The sequence below is a fragment of the Citrus sinensis genome, chromosome 3, assembly GCF_022201045.2.
Source record: "Citrus sinensis cultivar Valencia sweet orange chromosome 3, DVS_A1.0, whole genome shotgun sequence".
Lineage (NCBI taxonomy): Eukaryota > Viridiplantae > Streptophyta > Magnoliopsida > Sapindales > Rutaceae > Citrus > Citrus sinensis.
This window is the reverse complement of record NC_068558.1, coordinates 14,961,724-14,978,692: the sequence shown is the minus strand read 5'-3', so window position 1 is coordinate 14,978,692 and position 16,969 is coordinate 14,961,724. Positions and strand designations below refer to the sequence as shown.

General features: G+C 39.1%; 3 protein-coding genes across 4 annotated transcripts; 1 reads left to right on the top strand and 2 right to left on the bottom strand.

The window, feature by feature from the left end:
• Window positions 1-255: 255 nt before the first annotated feature.
• LOC102628914 (MDIS1-interacting receptor like kinase 2-like) lies at window positions 256-3,972 on the bottom strand. 2 transcript variants are annotated; one of them, XM_052436399.1, is made up of 3 exons: window positions 3,428-3,567; window positions 920-3,312; window positions 256-744 (listed from the first exon to the last, which is right to left on the bottom strand). In XM_052436399.1, the coding sequence occupies exons 2-3, from the start codon at window positions 3,171-3,173 to the stop codon at window positions 452-454; spliced, it is 2,547 nt and encodes an 848-aa protein (XP_052292359.1). In that variant the 5' UTR covers window positions 3,174-3,312; window positions 3,428-3,567; the 3' UTR covers window positions 256-451. The 2 variants fall into 2 exon arrangements, with proteins under 2 accessions (XP_052292359.1, XP_052292358.1); XM_052436398.1 differs by having other exon boundaries at window positions 920-3,972.
• Window positions 3,973-6,408: 2,436 nt separating this feature from the next.
• Window positions 6,409-7,023, bottom strand: LOC127900600 (secreted RxLR effector protein 161-like). The gene has a single exon (XM_052435762.1). It carries the CDS (start codon window positions 7,021-7,023, stop codon window positions 6,409-6,411), a length of 615 nt encoding a protein of 204 aa, XP_052291722.1.
• A 7,737-nt stretch (window positions 7,024-14,760) lies between these two features.
• On the top strand, window positions 14,761-16,831 carry LOC107175195 (uncharacterized). Its single transcript, XM_052435761.1, has 2 exons — window positions 14,761-15,589; window positions 15,711-16,831. The coding sequence occupies exons 1-2, from the start codon at window positions 14,761-14,763 to the stop codon at window positions 16,829-16,831; spliced, it is 1,950 nt and encodes a 649-aa protein (XP_052291721.1).
• The last annotated feature ends 138 nt before the right edge of the window (window positions 16,832-16,969 follow it).

Here is a 16,969-nt window from a genome sequence, read left to right as displayed (position 1 = left end):
ATTGTTATTAGTTTATTTGATTTTTGGTTAAATCATAAGGACTGCAATGTAAATTATCCTCAATTTTTAATTCTTTTTTCCCTACCATTCCTTTCTTTTAACATTTAGTTTAACATTATCAATAAGTAAGAGCCACCCATTAATTAATGCAGTGGTACACACTTTCAAGTTTACATTTGACGGGTTCACCGTTTTGTAACTGTCGCAAGAAATTATTTTTTTAATTATTACAAACTTTATTTAATTAGCTAAACCTCTAAGGAATGAGCAAACTTTATTTATAAATGAAAGAGTTGAGTACACCATATACCAAGTATATATGGATGACATAATAACCAACGCCTCCTGATTCTTGAAAACTAGAACAAACAAACTCTAGTACATGAGAAAAATAAGCCAAGCAAATTAGAAGTATACTTAGAAAATTAAGACTCAGTCAAGGCAGCTGAGGTTAAATCCTTACTTGTTGACTGACCACCTTCATAGTTGGTCTAGACTCTGGACTCTCATTCAAGCATGAAAAAGCAACCTCCATTATTGATATCAGTTTTTCTTGAACACTGCGTGATGGAGGTGGAAGACGCGGGTCCAATATTTCATCAAGTGCTATATCCGTGTTGAGAGATGAAGATGAAATCAAAGAAAGAAAATCTCTTGGATGCTTCCCTTTGATCGCTTCCAACACTAATACTCCAAAACTGTACACATCGCATTTCTCTGTGATCTTCATTGTGTAAGCAAGCTCTGTAAGGTCAATGACCAAAAAAAAAAAAAAAAACGTGCATAAACCTGTAAGCTTTTACAACTCTACTGAATGTACAACATAATATTTTTCAACAATATCTAGTTACATTGTTATGTTACCGCACACATAACATAAAAATGTTCCTCAAAATGGTAACAAACGAATACTAAATACCTGGTGCAACGTATCCGTATGTGCCTGCAAATTCAGTCCAGTTGGACGATTCTGGCTTCAGAAACTTAGCAATTCCAAAGTCCGCAACATGAGCTTCATATTCCAAATCTAGCAACAAGTTCTTACTTGATATGTCTCGATGGACAATCGGAGGAAAGCAGTCATGGTGCAAGTAAGACAAGGCATCAGCAACGCCTTTGATTACATTCATTCTCTGACTCCAACCCAATTCTTGTGCTGCTGTATCACTACTCAAGATCGCAGCCAAGCTACCCCTTTCAAGCAATTCATAGACCACAAAAGAGTGTCGGGCATGCGAGCAAAATCCGTAAAACTTCACAATGTTTCGATGTCGTATCTCTGTCAGGGCCTTCACTTCGATCAAGAATTCTTTCTGATCAGCAATCTGGTCACATGGGAGTGGCGAGTGAAATTTCTTAATAGCTACGACTTGCCCAGATGGTAGTTCAGCTCTATAAACACTTCCATGTCCGCCATTTCCAATGCAATACTGTGCATCAAAATCATTTGTTGCTCTAACAATTTCATCGTACACAAGTTTCCCTTCAAAATTCAATATAGAAAACAATCCATGAGGGTTCTGGTTGCTACTCTGTCGATCTCCTGAGTCTGACTTCCGCTTTCGAAGAATGAAAATTGCTATCAACGCCATTGAAAGAAATAGTGCTCCTAAAACAGGGAACACTATTGCAAACCACTTGACTCTAGAATTTTGCTTGTGTGACAAGAAAACTTTGCATGGTTGCATTCCTTTCACACCTCCACACAATCCTTTATTCCCCTTTAACGCTTCCACTGGGGCATTCCGAAATGCTGTGCTATTTGGAACTGGGCCTTGTAATTGATTATCAGAAATGTCAATGACTGATAGACCCCGCATTCCCTCAAAGCAATTTGGAATCGAACCAGAGAGATTATTGTGGGAGAGATTCAACTTTTCCAAGCTTTTCAAACTGCATATTTGAAATGGTATCTCTCCTCCAAAAAGGTTATGACTTGCATCTAATTCTGAAAGTTGAACTAGCTTCTCCAATTCCTTTGGCAATTCTAGGACAAACTGGTTGTTGCTTAAGCCCAAGTAATGCAATTTCAGCAAGTTGCCGAGACTTTCTGGGACTGAATTGTTGAACCTATTTGCAGATAAGTCGAGGTATTCAAGGTCAACCAGCGAGCCGATTTCTGGAGGTAGACGTCCTGTAAATTGATTCCCTCTCAAAATGAGCTCGGTTAGAGAATTTAACTTCCCAAGTTCCTTTGGAATCTCCCCAACTATATGATTCAATGAAAGATCGAGTGCTTGTAGTTGAGACGAGTTTCCAATCTCACGCGGTATACCTCCAGTAATGTTATTCATCGAAACGTTGAGAGTGCCTAATTTTGGGCATTTCCCCCAGTTAGACGAGATTTCACTGTAAAAATCATTGCGGCTGAGATCTATGAAAGCCAGGTTAGGATAAATGCCCAAAGCTTCTGATATATTTCCAGTAAGGTTGTTTGCATTAAGGCGTACCCGGATTAAGCTTGTGCAATTTCTCAAGCTTTTAGGAATTGTTCCTTGAAAATGGTTTTCAGAAACGCCAAAATACTGTAATGCTCCACCTCGACAAACATTGTGCGGTAAATAACTTGTAAAATGATTGAAATCCAATCCTAGCCTGGTTAACATGGGATTCTCAAGGGAGGGAGGAATGGAACCGGATAGGTTGTTATAAAGGAGGACTAGTTCTTTTAGGTTGGTCAAATTACTAACAGATGGTGGAAGAACCCCCTTAAATTGATTTTGGTTCAAATCGAGAACGCTAAGAGACCTCATCTTTCCTATTTCATTTGGAATGGAACCAAAGAGCTCGTTTTCAGACAAACGTAAAGTTGATAAACCGGTTAGATTACTGAAGGAACGTGGAATATAACCTATGAGTTGATTGTCGTTCAACTGTAAATCATTAAGGGACTTCAATTTTCCTATACTTGATGGCATAGAACCAGAAAGTGAATTTCCATAGAGGTACAAATAAATTAAGTTGCTCAAATTACCAAAAGAAAGAGGGATTGGACCACTAAATTTATTATTGCTCAAATCTAATTGGGACAAATTTTTCAAGTTTCCAATGTCAGGAGGAATGAAACCAGAAAGTGAATTATCATTAATAACCAATCGATACATATGGCTCAAATTTCCTAACGGAGAGATTGAACCGTTCAAGTAGTTAGAGTACAAGTAAATATCCTCCATAGAACTCAATTGGCCTATTTCTGGTGGAATTGAGCCATCCAATTGGTTAAGCTGAATGTGAAGGACCTCCAAATGACTCAGAAGAGCAACCTCTGGTGGAATATTTCCAGAAAATTGATTGGATCCTAAATAAAGATATCTGAGATTCGAAAGGTTACTAATTGGAGGCGGGATAGTACCAAAGAATCCATTCCAGGTGAGATCAAGATAAACAAGATGAGGAAACGATGAGAAAGAGAAATCATGAAGCGTACCGTTTAATCCTACATTTGGAAGGCTGATGTTGACAACTCTTCCGGCATCATTGCAGCTGATTCCGGACCAAGAACACGGGTTTATTTTGGATGAAACATTGGTGGCGTCGTTAATCCAAGAAGAAAGGAGAGATCGGTTATGGTTTTGAAGGCTGGCTTTCCATTTGAGAAGAGCATCAGCTTCTTCATTAGAATCAGAAGAAACAGGAAGAGAAAAATTTGACACAAAGAATAGGATCAACAAAACAAGTGAAGGAACTACTGTACTGAGGGTTGGTGATCCCATTGATATTACAAAAACACAACCAAATAAACAAAGTTAAACCGAAGTTTTATTGAAATTCAAAAGATATTTTGATGACTCTTAGCTTTTGGAAAACATACAACGGTGCAGAAAACGAGCATGTTGGACGCCAAATTTATAGAAGCCGCACACGAGAGCAATTGAGAGGTCAACAAGTCGATGCGTCAAGTTGGGAAGATTTTTCCAATGTTTCATAAGGTGGAAAAGTTTTCCAAGATTAGGATATTTTTTACATAGTAGTCTGAATTTTATTGCTCTGAAATTATCCAAAAAATGGTTCCTTTGGTTGCAATTCAGTAAATCAATCACCGTTTGAGCCGTATGTCATGTTCTTCTACGTCGATATACGACTTGTAGTCGTCCATCTACTACTTGTTGGTTAGTTATTTTGATTATAAAATAATAATGAATTAATTAAAAATATAATATAAAATCAAATGTTTTCTTATTAGTTTATATTCTAGATTAATTTAACTTATAGTTTAATTATTTTTATTATATTTACTGCTAATGTCAGCATTTTAACTCTAAATTCTAATGGGTATACTTGTCCAAATTAAAAAAAAAACATGTAATTCCTTTCCCTTTTAATTTTTGTTTTTTGTGAAACCAAATAATAAAAATCAATTTTTGCGCTCCTATCCTCTCATTACCTCTCCACTGCTCCATTTTTTACCCCTCCGCTCCTTCTTCTCAAAACCAAACACTACCGGAAGGTACATTTTTAAACACACACACACACCCCACATCATCGTAATCATCATCATCTTCTTTTAAAAGGTAGGTATGATAAACGACAAGATCCGCAAGGTGCCCAAGATCAGCCACTGGAGGTGGCTTGTGAAATGATGAAATTAGTAACTGCAAAGTATTATTACTATTATTATAATAGTTATTTATAGTAGTATTTTATTTCATTATTATTATTGTCATTATTAATATTATTACTTTTCGTTATTTTTATAATTATTATTGTTGTTGTTATTTTCATTATTATTATATTATCATTATTATATTTTCTAGCCCCAAATTTTATGAATTCTCTTTAAAATTGGCCTCCACTATATAAATGTCTTATTCACCCATATTTGTGGGCTCTCCTCTCTCTATCTCTATCTTTTAGATCATCACAAACGTCTCCATTTTTAGGAGGCCATTTTTCATTCTCCACCCCACTATCTTCTCTACCATATCATCACTCTTCATATCTTTTTTCACCATCTTTATCTTTATGAACACCAATCTCTATATAGATATCTAGCTATATAACTTGTGTTATTCATCTTAAAATTTCATACAATCTCTCATTTATATAGTGGATTAGCAACGGCTTGCTCTTATGGACATCAGCCGAAAACCAAATCAAGTAAACATTGTGTGCTCTTTATATTTATGCTTATTTTACTATATTTTCAATTTGAGGTCGAGATTATGTTTTAGGTAGGAGCTTATTTGAGCTACTCCAATTATGTTAAGTATTTTGTGAGACCATATGAATTATCCATCAAGCACACTTGAGTCACTTGCCCCAACCATAAAAAAACATATCTAAACCCAAATTTAGCACAAGCTTCCCTTAAATATAAATTTATTTATTTGAATCAGATTTAAGTTGGATCCAGTGAGAAGCACTCAATTAATTTGAATCGGATCCTAGTGAAAATTTGGTGAAAAAATTAAAGACAAACCGAAGTGGATTGAAATTGGAAAGGTTTTCAAACACTTACAAAATAATGAAGTTGAGCATACAAGCATATCCGGGGTCAAAATTATGGAACCCACACGTACAAAAGCAATTAGCGAGTGGTTAACAAGTCAATGCCTGAACAAGACCGCTAAAGTAGAGAAGAATTTTCCCTTCTCGCTGAGCCAAAAGTCTTCACAGATGTCTAGGATATTAAGATTACCCAAACAAAGTCCACTTGTTGCAGTTTTGTCAGATCAATCTTTGTATTAATTGCCTCTTCTTGTAACACAATAAATGTCCAGGAAAACTCATACTAGAAAATAGAAAAAATTACATTTGTGATCAAGATTAATGGAAAAATTGACAAATTAATGCTTCTTTGACCCAAACTGTGACCATGTAACAGTTTGATCAGATTAATTTACAAAGAATGCTTATAATTAATATTAGAAGAATGGAAATAACACTTTGAGCATATCTTCTTAAAAATTTACTTACCTTAGGGCAAGTCATGAATTATGCCTAAAGCAAAGAAATATATTTTGATAATAAACTAATCCAGTCCCCAAACTATTTTCTCTACTTGTAAATAAACTTCTCATTTCGTATGCTCAGCAAAGAGTGGCCATGTCACATCCACAATGTGTTAAAGATGTTGAATCAAAATAGAGTAAAAACTCTAATTGATCAAGAAGAAGAAAAACTCTCTTTAGAATAATCTCACAAAATTGCAAAAGAGAAGAACTCTTAAGAAAACTTTCAAATGCTTATAATAAAGCTTTGATTGTTGAATGATAAAACTCAAATACAAATGAGGTATTTATAGGTTACAAGAAACAATCTAAACCACTCATTAAAATAACCACAAACTAATTTAAACCATTGAAATTAAACATGGGAAAAATACCTAATTTTCACCTAACTAAATTGATGTAAGCAATGACATCAAATTAATTTAGGTGTGGACTTATTTGGGCTAATATTGACTTCTCAACACTCCCCCTCAATGTTAGCCCCCATTCTTTGAATCACGCTGAGTTGACGACGGAAATGTTCAAACTTTCCAACACTCAAGCTTTTTGTAAACAAGTCAGCAATTTGTTCATCTGTCTTAACTTGCCTCATCTCAATCTCTTTTTGCAGAACTTTTTCCCTAACAAAGTGGTAATGCACTTCCACATGTTTAGTTCTTGCATGAAAAACAGGATTCTCCGCCAGCCGAATTGCCGATTGGTTGTCACAGTACAACAGAACTGCATAATCTACTGGTTGATGTAGATCATTCATTAGTTGTATCAGCCACGTGCTTTCTTGAGCTGCCATTACTGCTGCTCGGTACTCTACTTCCGTAGTTGACAAGGACACAGTCGGTTGTCTCTTGCTACACCAAGAAATCGTTCCAGATCCAAGGGTAAACATATACCCAGTAGTTGATCTGCGAGTATCGTGATCTCCTGCATAGTCAGCATCACAGTAGCCAACTAGTTTGCAATTTCCACCTTTCTTGTATAGAAGACCATAGTCTATTGTACTCTTCACATATCTGAGTACTCGCCGAACCGCTTCTAAATGAGACTTCTTCGGATTTTGCATGTATCGACTCATCACGCCAACTGCATAAGAAATGTCAGGTCGAGTCAAGGTTAAGTAGATTAGACTACCCACTAATTATCGATACATCGATGCATCTTCCAGGTCTTTGCCTTCAAGTGCACACATCTTGGCATTTGGTTCCATCGGCGTTGAGATTGGCTTATATTCTAGCATCCCAAACTTCTTCAACAAATCTTTGGCATATTTCTGTTGACAAAGAAATATCCCTTCTTTCGTCTGATCAACCTCTAGCCCAAGGAAATGCTTAAGTTGTCCAAGTTCTTTCATTTGAAAACGAACTGACAAGTTCTCATTTGTTTGGAAAATTTCTTCAACATCATCTCCAGTGATGATTAGATCATCTACGTACACGAGCACAATAGCTATCCTTTCTCCATTAGCTTTAGCAAACAAGCTGGAGTCTGCAGATGTTACTGAATACCCACTTTGAGTTAGAAATTCAGCAATCTTGCCATACCACGCCCTGGGTGCTTGTTTTAGTCCGTAGAGAGCCTTTCGCAGCTTACACACATACTCAGGATGACCTCGGTTCTGAAAACCCATCGGTTGAATCATGTAGATCTCCCGATCCAGCTCTCCATGGAGAAAGGCATTCTTCACGTCCATCTGCCACAAGTTCCAGTTTTTGTTGGCTGCAAGTGCAAGTAAGACTTGGACGGTTGTAAGTTTTGCCACTGGACTAAACGTTTCGTCTACCAATCGAGCCTTGTACCTCTCGATTGACCCATCTGGACAGTGCTTTATTTTGTAAACCCATCTGCAGGATATGGGTTTCACATTTTTTGGCTTTGGCACGAGTTCCCAGGTCTGATTTTGCTCAAGTGCAGTGATCTCGTCTTTTATAGCTGTCATCCACTCAGAACTCTGTGATGCTTCTTCGAACGTCTCAGGTTCTATTCCAGCTGCTTCTTCAACTATGGCTGCATTAGCGTATTTGGGATTTGGCCTTCGGGTTCTTGTTGACCTTCGTAATGGACTTGATTCTTCCGTTTCACTAGGCACACCTTCTTCATCTGGTTGTCGATACACCCCAGATTGCCAAGGATTTAGAGTTACTCTTCGTTCGCTATCACTATCGCATAGATCCCCAGCTGAGCTTATATGAATTTGGACAGTATGCTCCCCCATCTTTTGTTATAGCATGTCTCCAAATTCTTTCGAGTCTGGCAGCACTTCTTTTTCTGAGGTCCACCATGAGGATGCTTCATCAAACACCACATCTTGTGATGTGTAGCACCTTCCATTTACTGGATCACAACACTTCCACCCTTTTCGCTGATTGTCGTATCCCACAAAGATACATCTGACTGCTTTCTTATCGATCTTGCTACGTAGATGGTCAGGAACAAATACATAGCATACACAGCCGAATACTCGAAGATAGCTAACTGTAGGTTTCTTGTTCCACAATTTCTCAAAGGGTGAAACAAACTCCAACCTTGGTTGAGGAAGCTTGTTGATGACATGAGCTGCAGTTCTCATACCTTCGGCCCAAAATCTTCCAGGTGCATTCTTCGCATGTACCATACTCCGGCAAATTTCAGCAAGGTGCCGATTCTTCCTCTCTGCTACACCATTTTGTTGTGGCGTATTGGCACAAGTATACTGATGACGTATTTGGCATTCCCGTAGGTATTGAGAAAACTCTCTCGAGCTATACTCACCCCCGTTGTCTGTGCGCAAGCAACGAATCTTTTGCTCCACTTCTCCTTCGACTATCTTTTTGAACTCTTTGAACTTTGAGAATGCTTCAGATTTTTCTTTCATGAAAAAAAGCCCATACATATCTGGAGAAATCATCAATGAACGTAACCATATACCGCATTCCGCCAATTGATGGTTGCTTAAAGGGTCCAAACACATCAGAGTGAATTAACTCTAATGGTTTCTTTGCTTTAAACTTCGACTCCTCGTATGGCAATTGATGTGCTTTACCATATTGACATCCCGCGCAAACAGTATTTGTTCTCACGTCAAGTTGAGGAAGTCCCTTAAGCATCGACTTCTTCACCATCACACTTAGCTTGGAATAACTAACATGACCTAGCCGCATGTGCCACAGATCTGCCGTGTCATTCCTTCTTGTCTTGTCCACGTATGCAGACTCAGCTGACATCACATAAACTGACTCCAATCGTCGTCCCTCCATCGTAGGCTTTTCTGAGATCTTCAGGTCTCGGAATACCTTCACATTTTGTGGACCAAACAAGACATAGTGGCCTGATGATGTCAATTGAGCTACGGATAGCAAATTTTTCTTCATTCCTGGAACATGGTAGACATCTTGAAGTGGCACTTGGTTGGGACTATATCGAAGTGTAACGATCGCTTTACCGATGTGAGCTATCGGTAACCTTGAGTTGTCAGCTGTTACTACCACACGATTTCCCTTGTACTCAGAACAGTTTTGCAACTTCTGTCTATCACCTGTCATGTGATTTGAGCAGCCTGAGTCTACGATCCAATCATTCTCGTAGTTAATCTTTTCCGATGTTGTTACCGTGAGAGCTAATTCTTCTTCCTCTATAGCGAGTAATGCTTCGGCATCCCAGCTATCTTCACTATCTTCTTTAGAACTAGAAGTAGCAATATTGCTTTCGGTAGACTTCTTTTTGGACCAACAATCTCTCTTCATGTGGCCCTTTTTCCCGCAATTGTAACATTCGCCATCGAACTTTCTATTACTGTCACGATTCTTCGAAGCTCCCCCTGGACGAGAGCCATTCCCTCCCTGATGACTTTTTGTCTGTTCACCAGTCTTTCTAGATCCACCTTTGTTGTGCTGTCTTGAACCACTTCTGCTTTGGTTGGTGTAAAGCACTTCCTCTTCACCCTTTAGTGAGACTCTTCCCATTTTCTTGGCCATAGCTTCTTGGGCTGTCAGCAAATTTTCAAACTCAACAAGTGATGGTTGTGTCGGCCATCCTTGTACAGCGGCTACAAAGCTTCGGTATTCGGGTCTTAAGCCATGGACAATTATTCTTTTTATCCTGGCTTCCCCAATAGTAGTTGTCGGATCTAATTCTGAAATTTCGCGGCATATCGACTTCACCTTGTGAAAGTATTGGGCAACCTCCATGTCGCGTTGCGCCATTGATAGAAGTTCATTCTCGAGAAGTTACAATTTTGTATCGTTCCTCTTTGAAAAGAGTGTAGCGAAGGTGTCCCACGCTTCCTTCGGTGATTTAGCATCCCGAATGTGCTCCAACATTTCTTCTTCTATTGTGGTCTTTAAAGCAAACATTGCTTTGCCTGCTTTAATTTTCCACTTCCGCAAGACGCCGTTAGCATCTTCCGCTGCCGGTTGTGTAACTTCACTACCATCGACAACCTCCCACAAGTCTTGACCTTGAAGGTAAGACTCTATACACATTGCCCACGTGTTATAGTTTTGGTTGTTGAGCTTCTTGATTCCTCCAACAACTTGAAGATCACCCATCGTATCAACAAGACTTTGACTACACTGAACAAGCTTGAGTGACTACCGTGCAGAGTAATACACTACTCTTGACACAAAGAAGCTCCCTCTCAAGGTTTGTGATAACCCTAGCAATAATCTCAAGAAATCTTTTCTGATGTGGAAGATCAGTCAAAACTGCAACCACAGAGCATACTCGGAATTTCAAGAGACTTTACAACCAATGCTCTGATACCAAATGTTGAATCAAAATAGAGTAAAAACTCTAATTGATCAAGAAGAATAAAAACTCTCTTTAGAATAATCTCACAAAATTGCAAAAGAGAAGAACTCTTAAGAAAACTTTCAAATGCTTATAATAAAGCTTTGATTGTTGAATGATAAAACTCAAATACAAATGAGGTATTTATAGGTTACAAGAAACAATCTAAACCACTCATTAAAATAACCACAAACTAATTTAAACCATTGAAATTAAACATGGGAAAAATACCTAATTTTCACCTAACTAAATTGATGTAAGCAATGACATCAAATTAATTTAGGTGTGGACTTATTTGGGCTAATATTGACTTCTCAACAAAAGAATCCTCGAATTGCTTGGTGAGTTACTATTTGTACTTTGCACTTGTGTTCCCAACCACGAAATATAAGACCTGATCTTCCTTTGATTTTGTCTTCAAAAATTTCATTTACGCCCATTTCTCAAGCTCTTTTCGATGCTTCTGAAGCTAGGCCAGGTTCTATTATTGTGGGACTGTAAGAAGCGTCTGATGCGTCCACTATTTGAAGAAGCCAATTAATTATTATTTCTAGAGAATCGGTTTTTTGTAAATCACGCCACTTTAAACATTTGGTTTCCATTAATTGAAGCCATACTTCATCAGCCCTAGTTTCTTTGTGAAAAATCTCCAGTGTCTCTAATGATCCGATATTGACAGCTTTAGATATCTGAGCTAGATGTGGCAAAACAAATTGATGCAATAAATTTACAGAGGCCATATAGAAGCAGAGTTTTGTGTTGGGGAAAAATCAGGTTTTTAAAATTTTATAAAACCTTTTAAGATCTCTCTCATACGATATATAAGAATTTATAATTTAGAAATCGTACCTTGAAAATCCGATTTGGCTTTTTCCGCTGAAGTGATTTAGGCTCCTAGATCACGATCCGTCACTACTACTCCTGTTAGATCACGATCAGTCACCACCACGCTTGTCAGATCACGAACTGTCACCAATGATCTTCCAGATTATGGCTCATGTTTGATCTGCACTTGACCTGTGGACGCCTTTATCACTACCAAAGCAACTAGCATGAGAAAATTTTTCTCTCAACAATAGAGAGAAAAATCTTTTTCTCTAATCTGTATAAAGTGACTGCTCTCTATTTTTTTTAGAGAAAATAAGCTTTTTATATCTTCCTTTAGTGAAAACCCTAGGCTCCAAATAATTAAAAAACAAAACTCACGTTACTTGCTTTTTCTATAGGGGACCTACCTTGTAAAATAACATAAGGCTCCTTACACACAAGTTAATTAAATGGAGCCTCCCACTAAATGATATATTTAGGTTTTTGACCCAAATAACTAGTTATCTTACTTATTAGTCCAGTCGTGGTGCATTCAATTAAATGAGCTAACCCGGAGATCATTTGAGAACGTACAATAGTGGCTATAATAATTAGGCCTATAAATAAACTAGCCTAATTATTTAATTCCAAATCTACTCCACTAAAAGATTGGAATTGACCTCCATAATTGTATGCTCGAATAATAATTCGTCCCAAGTCACATTGATTTCTTTACTACACAATCCTTTGTACCACATCATTAATTAAATCGATATCTCAACTGTCCAATCAATTTAATTATATCTTGTTCCTTGATACTTACTGGTTTTCTCTAATGATCATTTTCAACATACTAAATATGTTGACACACTCTGGCCAAAAAATTCTATGATCAAGTGCCGAAAACCCATCAAGAGATGTGTTGTACAAATTCTATATTGTTAATCTATAATTCCAATGCTCATAAATGCTCCCACCAAGATACCAGGTAATCTAGACTACAAGTATGTGTCATGCCCATTGGTAACTTAAATGGAATAACAATTACAATCATGAAATCATAATTAACTCAAGATTAAGATTACAGTAAAATCAATGCCTATGAGATTTAATAAGTCTGACAGTTATTACAAAGTTAATTAAATCTCATATGTGATCTTGTTCAATGTAGTCGTACTACATCAATAAATTCATACATGATTAAGACAAATCATTCAATGAATTTATTACAGTCTATACCTAAATAAAGTGCCCAACTTTATTTATCAACTGCGAACTAAATTTATTTAATCATAAGATAACTTGTATTTATGTCTTCTGTGAATCTACATGGTGATCACATAAATACATATAATATGATTAATTGGACTTTAATAAAAATATTAATGCAATTAAGGTATTTGAATAAAATATCTCATTAATTTTATTAATCAGAAAAAATATTTATTACAATTAAATCAACACATATGCTTTTAAAGAGCATATTTTCCCAACATTTTGATCTTGCAAAAGTGAAACTAGTATGATAAAACTTGAAAACTCTGATTAATATTTATATCTTGGCCTGCAATTATCTGCTCGCAAGAACAAGCACTGCCCTGGACCTTGTACAGATCTAATCAAGATGCTTTACAAGTTGATTAAAAACAGAAATGATCAACTCAATTAACAAGGTTTCAAGAACAGGTTCTCAATACATAAACCTAAAACGAAACAAACACTGCCAAGAACAATAACAAATTTGTGTGGTTCAGCTGTACCAATGAGCCAAAACTTTCATCTACGGGAGAAGCTTTCTTGTGAGTTTTAATTGATGATCAATGGAGATTTTTTACAAAGCAATTACAAAAGATTACGGAGAATACTCTAGAACTTTCCCTCTCTTTTGTTTCTCTCTATATTGCTTGTTGATGCTGAAATCGGCTCGCCCTTTGCCCGACCAGATTTTTGCACCAACGTTTTCGTTATCAATAATGAAAATATCAATTCTTTCTTGCTTCGACGCTTGCTCCGGCCACTGAAGTTGGAATTGTCCCTATTTTTCTCACTAAGCCTGCATTCACAAAAATGGATAAGAGACGCCGGTGGTTTTGCCGGCATAAACCCTCTGATGCCTAAGTTAGCACAAGGTGTCTACGGGAAAATGGTGCAATTAAGGTTCAAATAATTGCTTAGAATTCGCTCACTCTCGGTATTGAAAAGTGTTTGGATACAATTTAGCAGAGTTTTCCCTTCTCTCAGTTTTTTCTCCCCCTTCTTCATCGATTTCTTCTTCTTTTATAGCCACTGTCCCACGTTCCCGTTTATTCTTCATCCCTCTTTTTTTTGGGTGGTGGCAGCCCCTCATGGGACTCTAACTGCTACATTATGGGCAAACATGAGATCTCGCGTCTCCCGCAACGGTTCTGGGAAAAGCGCAACTACCGTGATTCTGTGGGATCGTATTCCCGCTTTTTCGGGGGATGGGTATTGGCTCGGTATATACCTCTGGTCGGTATACTCCCCTGGTTGGTACCCGTCTATGGTCGGCTCATATTTGTCCCCGTGTTCGGCTCGTACCATTTGGCTGAGGTGATCCATGTCGGGGCGAAAATAGTAGCATGGTCGACCTGGTGCTTTTACTTACTTAACACCAGTTCCCCAGTTTCTGGTCTTACGAGTGAAATGAGTTAAGAGTAGAAACTGATAGTCAAATCTTACCAACCCGGGGGCTTCTCATCTGGTCTTCTGTTTACCGGGACGGGCCTGAGGTACCATTTTTCTTCTGGGGAGGTTCCGACCTTAGCGTGGGCCTTAATGAGCATGTCCATTGCGTATCTGGGCTTACATTTAGCCTGGCTTCTTGTAACGGTTAGTGACGTGGCATCTCCAGACTCTTCGTATTTAAAATTTGAAACGATGGGCTATTCGTCCTCGATATACGGTAAGTGAGCTGGCATCCCCATCACTTAAATGCTTTCATTTCCTCCTTTTTGTTTCAAATCCCTAGACTTGCATCATCATCGTTTCGTTATTCGTCTCTCCGTCGTTAACCTACCCCTTCTTTGAACTATACTCACACTTCTTGCGTCCAGAGTATCTACTTGCTGGGTTTTTTCTCTGTCACGGCAGCCCTATCAGGACCAGTTCATTCCAGGTATTGCTTTTAATCTCTTCTCTGGTTGTTGTTGATTGGGTTTTGTGTTGCCCCCTTTTGTATCCGTGTACTCGAGTTTTCTTTGTTTTCTTTTGGGATTCCGATATGTTAAATCGAAAAAGGAAGTTAATTGTTGATGAAAGTGATGAAGAAACAGGGGATTCAGACCTTAACGTGTCAATACCCACCGATTTCTTAGGTCCCTCCAATAGTGTAGGTCCTTCTCATGGCAGGGATAGCCTTGAATACCACCGTCCCTTGACCATTTTGCCTTCCCCTGAATTAGAGCTTGTGGGGAATAGAGGTGGACCCGCATCCGGCTCTGGTGAGGATCACAGTTATGGTGGGGTTGGGGTCTCTAAAGAAGTGGGTGATGGCGAGGGAAGCAGTTCCGAGCCGAGCGGACCCTCTAGGAAAAGGAACCTTGGCCATAGGGTGGAGGCGGATTCTTACCCCATTGATTTCATAGCTTGTGCCACTACCCCCACTGATCTATTCAAGCTTAGAAACCTCTACAACATTCCCGAGGAGGTTCTCCTTGTAGTTTCTGGGAAAGGTGATGTACCTAGTCGGCCTCCGAAGGGGTATGTAACGATGCACTTGGAGAGTTTCAGACTAGGAGCTCGGTTGCCCCTTCAATGTTATTTTGCCAAGATATTGGGCGGTATACACCTGGCCCCAGGTCAGCTACACCCGAACGGGTGGAGGGTTCTCTCGGCTATGTTTGTGCTATGGGAGAGGTGTGGGTCGGAGGAGCCTTCCCTTGTTGAAGTGAAGCATCTGTACCAGCTGCAGAGCAGCCCAAAGGAGGCAGGCTGGTACTACTTCATGTCCAATCTGCAAAAAGGAAACCGATCACTGAGTTTCCTTCTTCATGTAAGAATTGGAAGAATAAATTCTTCTTTGCTGGAGGAAACTGGTGTCCAGCAGTCCGGTCGCTTGGTGGGGATATTTACCTTCCAACGCATTTTGTCACCCCAGGTCGTTCATTTTTGCCTATATTCTTAATCAAAATTGCCACTTATTGGATTCTTTAACCTTGTATGTTTTTTCAGAATCTTGGGGTTTGGTTAAGGACTTTGAAGACCGACCTTTGCTCCAGGTTGAAATTGCTCTGGTGAACGCGTCTACCTGTCAAGACCTGCTGTCGCCAACAAACTTGGTCGGTTCAGGTTTAGTGGACATAGCTGCTGGAATGAATAACAAGATCCTCAGTTCTATGACCAGAAAGCGTGGTCGGGCTTCGAACAGATCCATCAACCCTCCCATTTCTTCAAAGAAAGTCAGTGTTGGTCCTTCTAAGGCTTCTGTTCCTGCTCTGCCCCCACCTCCACCTCGTAAGAGTGGTGGGGAGAAATCTACTGACAAGAGTTCAGAGGTCAGCACTTACTCTGGAGACCGATCCTCTCCTCTTCCGGCTCGTGATCAGGGTGACTACCTAACCCCGTATAAGAGGGACTATGGGAAGTTAGTGGGACCGAAAATGGTCCAGGACATTGAGAGCATGAATCTCAGTGAATTGGCTGGTTCCGTCCAGAGGGTCTCCTTCAAGCTGACTACCATAGTTTCTTGTTATAAGAACAGGATCACACGCCATGACAGGACGCTTCAAGCTGACAATCAGGACTTGAAGAAGAGAGTTGAGTCTGCTGATCGTTTGAAGGAGAAAATTGCGGTTGCTGAGTCCACTTCCTCCAAACTTGAGGGTGAGTTAGCTGACCTGAAGTCTGATCTTCAGGCTACTCAAAGTGAAAGAGATACTCTGAGGACCGCCCTTGAGGGAGAGATCAAATGCCTGAGTGAGCAGCTGGCTGAGGAGAAAGGCAAATCCGCTGATGTGGACGATCGGTTGGATGCCGAGTATGACTCTGGGATTTCTTTCTCCTATAAGTGCATCCTGTCTGTGCTTAAGGAAGAATATCCCGAGCTGGACATGAGCAAGCTGGAGGCTGGAGTGCAGCGGTATATGGCGGAGATCGGCCAGGTAGATAAGGAGCAGGGTGAGCAGGATCAGGTGGAGGCTCCTTTAGATGGGATGCAGGAGGGGGAAGCTGGTGGACGTGCTTTTGAAGTGGGACAAGGGTCCATGCCTCCTCCCCTTGGTGTTGCTGATCTTCCACCTCCAAAGATAACTAATCCTTCACCTGCTGAAGCCGTTGACCCTCCTAATCCTTAGGTCTATTTTTGTATAGACTCTAGATTTTCATTCGTTTTGTAAACATTTAAATATTTATAAATTTTTAGATGCTCTCTATTGGCTTTCTTGTCTAGTTTTTGCTCATAGATTGTTTTTGCAAAATAATTGGACAACTTA

Bases quoted from the DNA above. Each gene is read 5' to 3' on its own strand.
- LOC127900600 (XM_052435762.1), bottom strand. From the start codon at position 7,023: ATGAGTCGATACATGCAAAATCCGAAGAAGTCTCATTTAGAAGCGGTT.
- LOC102628914 (XM_052436398.1), bottom strand. From the start codon at position 3,713: ATGGGATCACCAACCCTCAGTACAGTAGTTCCTTCACTTGTTTTGTTG. The intron at 745-919 runs GTATTTAGTATT...TTGACCTTACAG, and splicing joins ATACGGATACGTTGCACCAG to AGCTTGCTTACACAATGAAG.
- LOC107175195 (XM_052435761.1), top strand. From the start codon at position 14,761: ATGTTAAATCGAAAAAGGAAGTTAATTGTTGATGAAAGTGATGAAGAA. The intron at 15,590-15,710 runs GTCGCTTGGTGG...ATGTTTTTTCAG, and splicing joins AACTGGTGTCCAGCAGTCCG to AATCTTGGGGTTTGGTTAAG.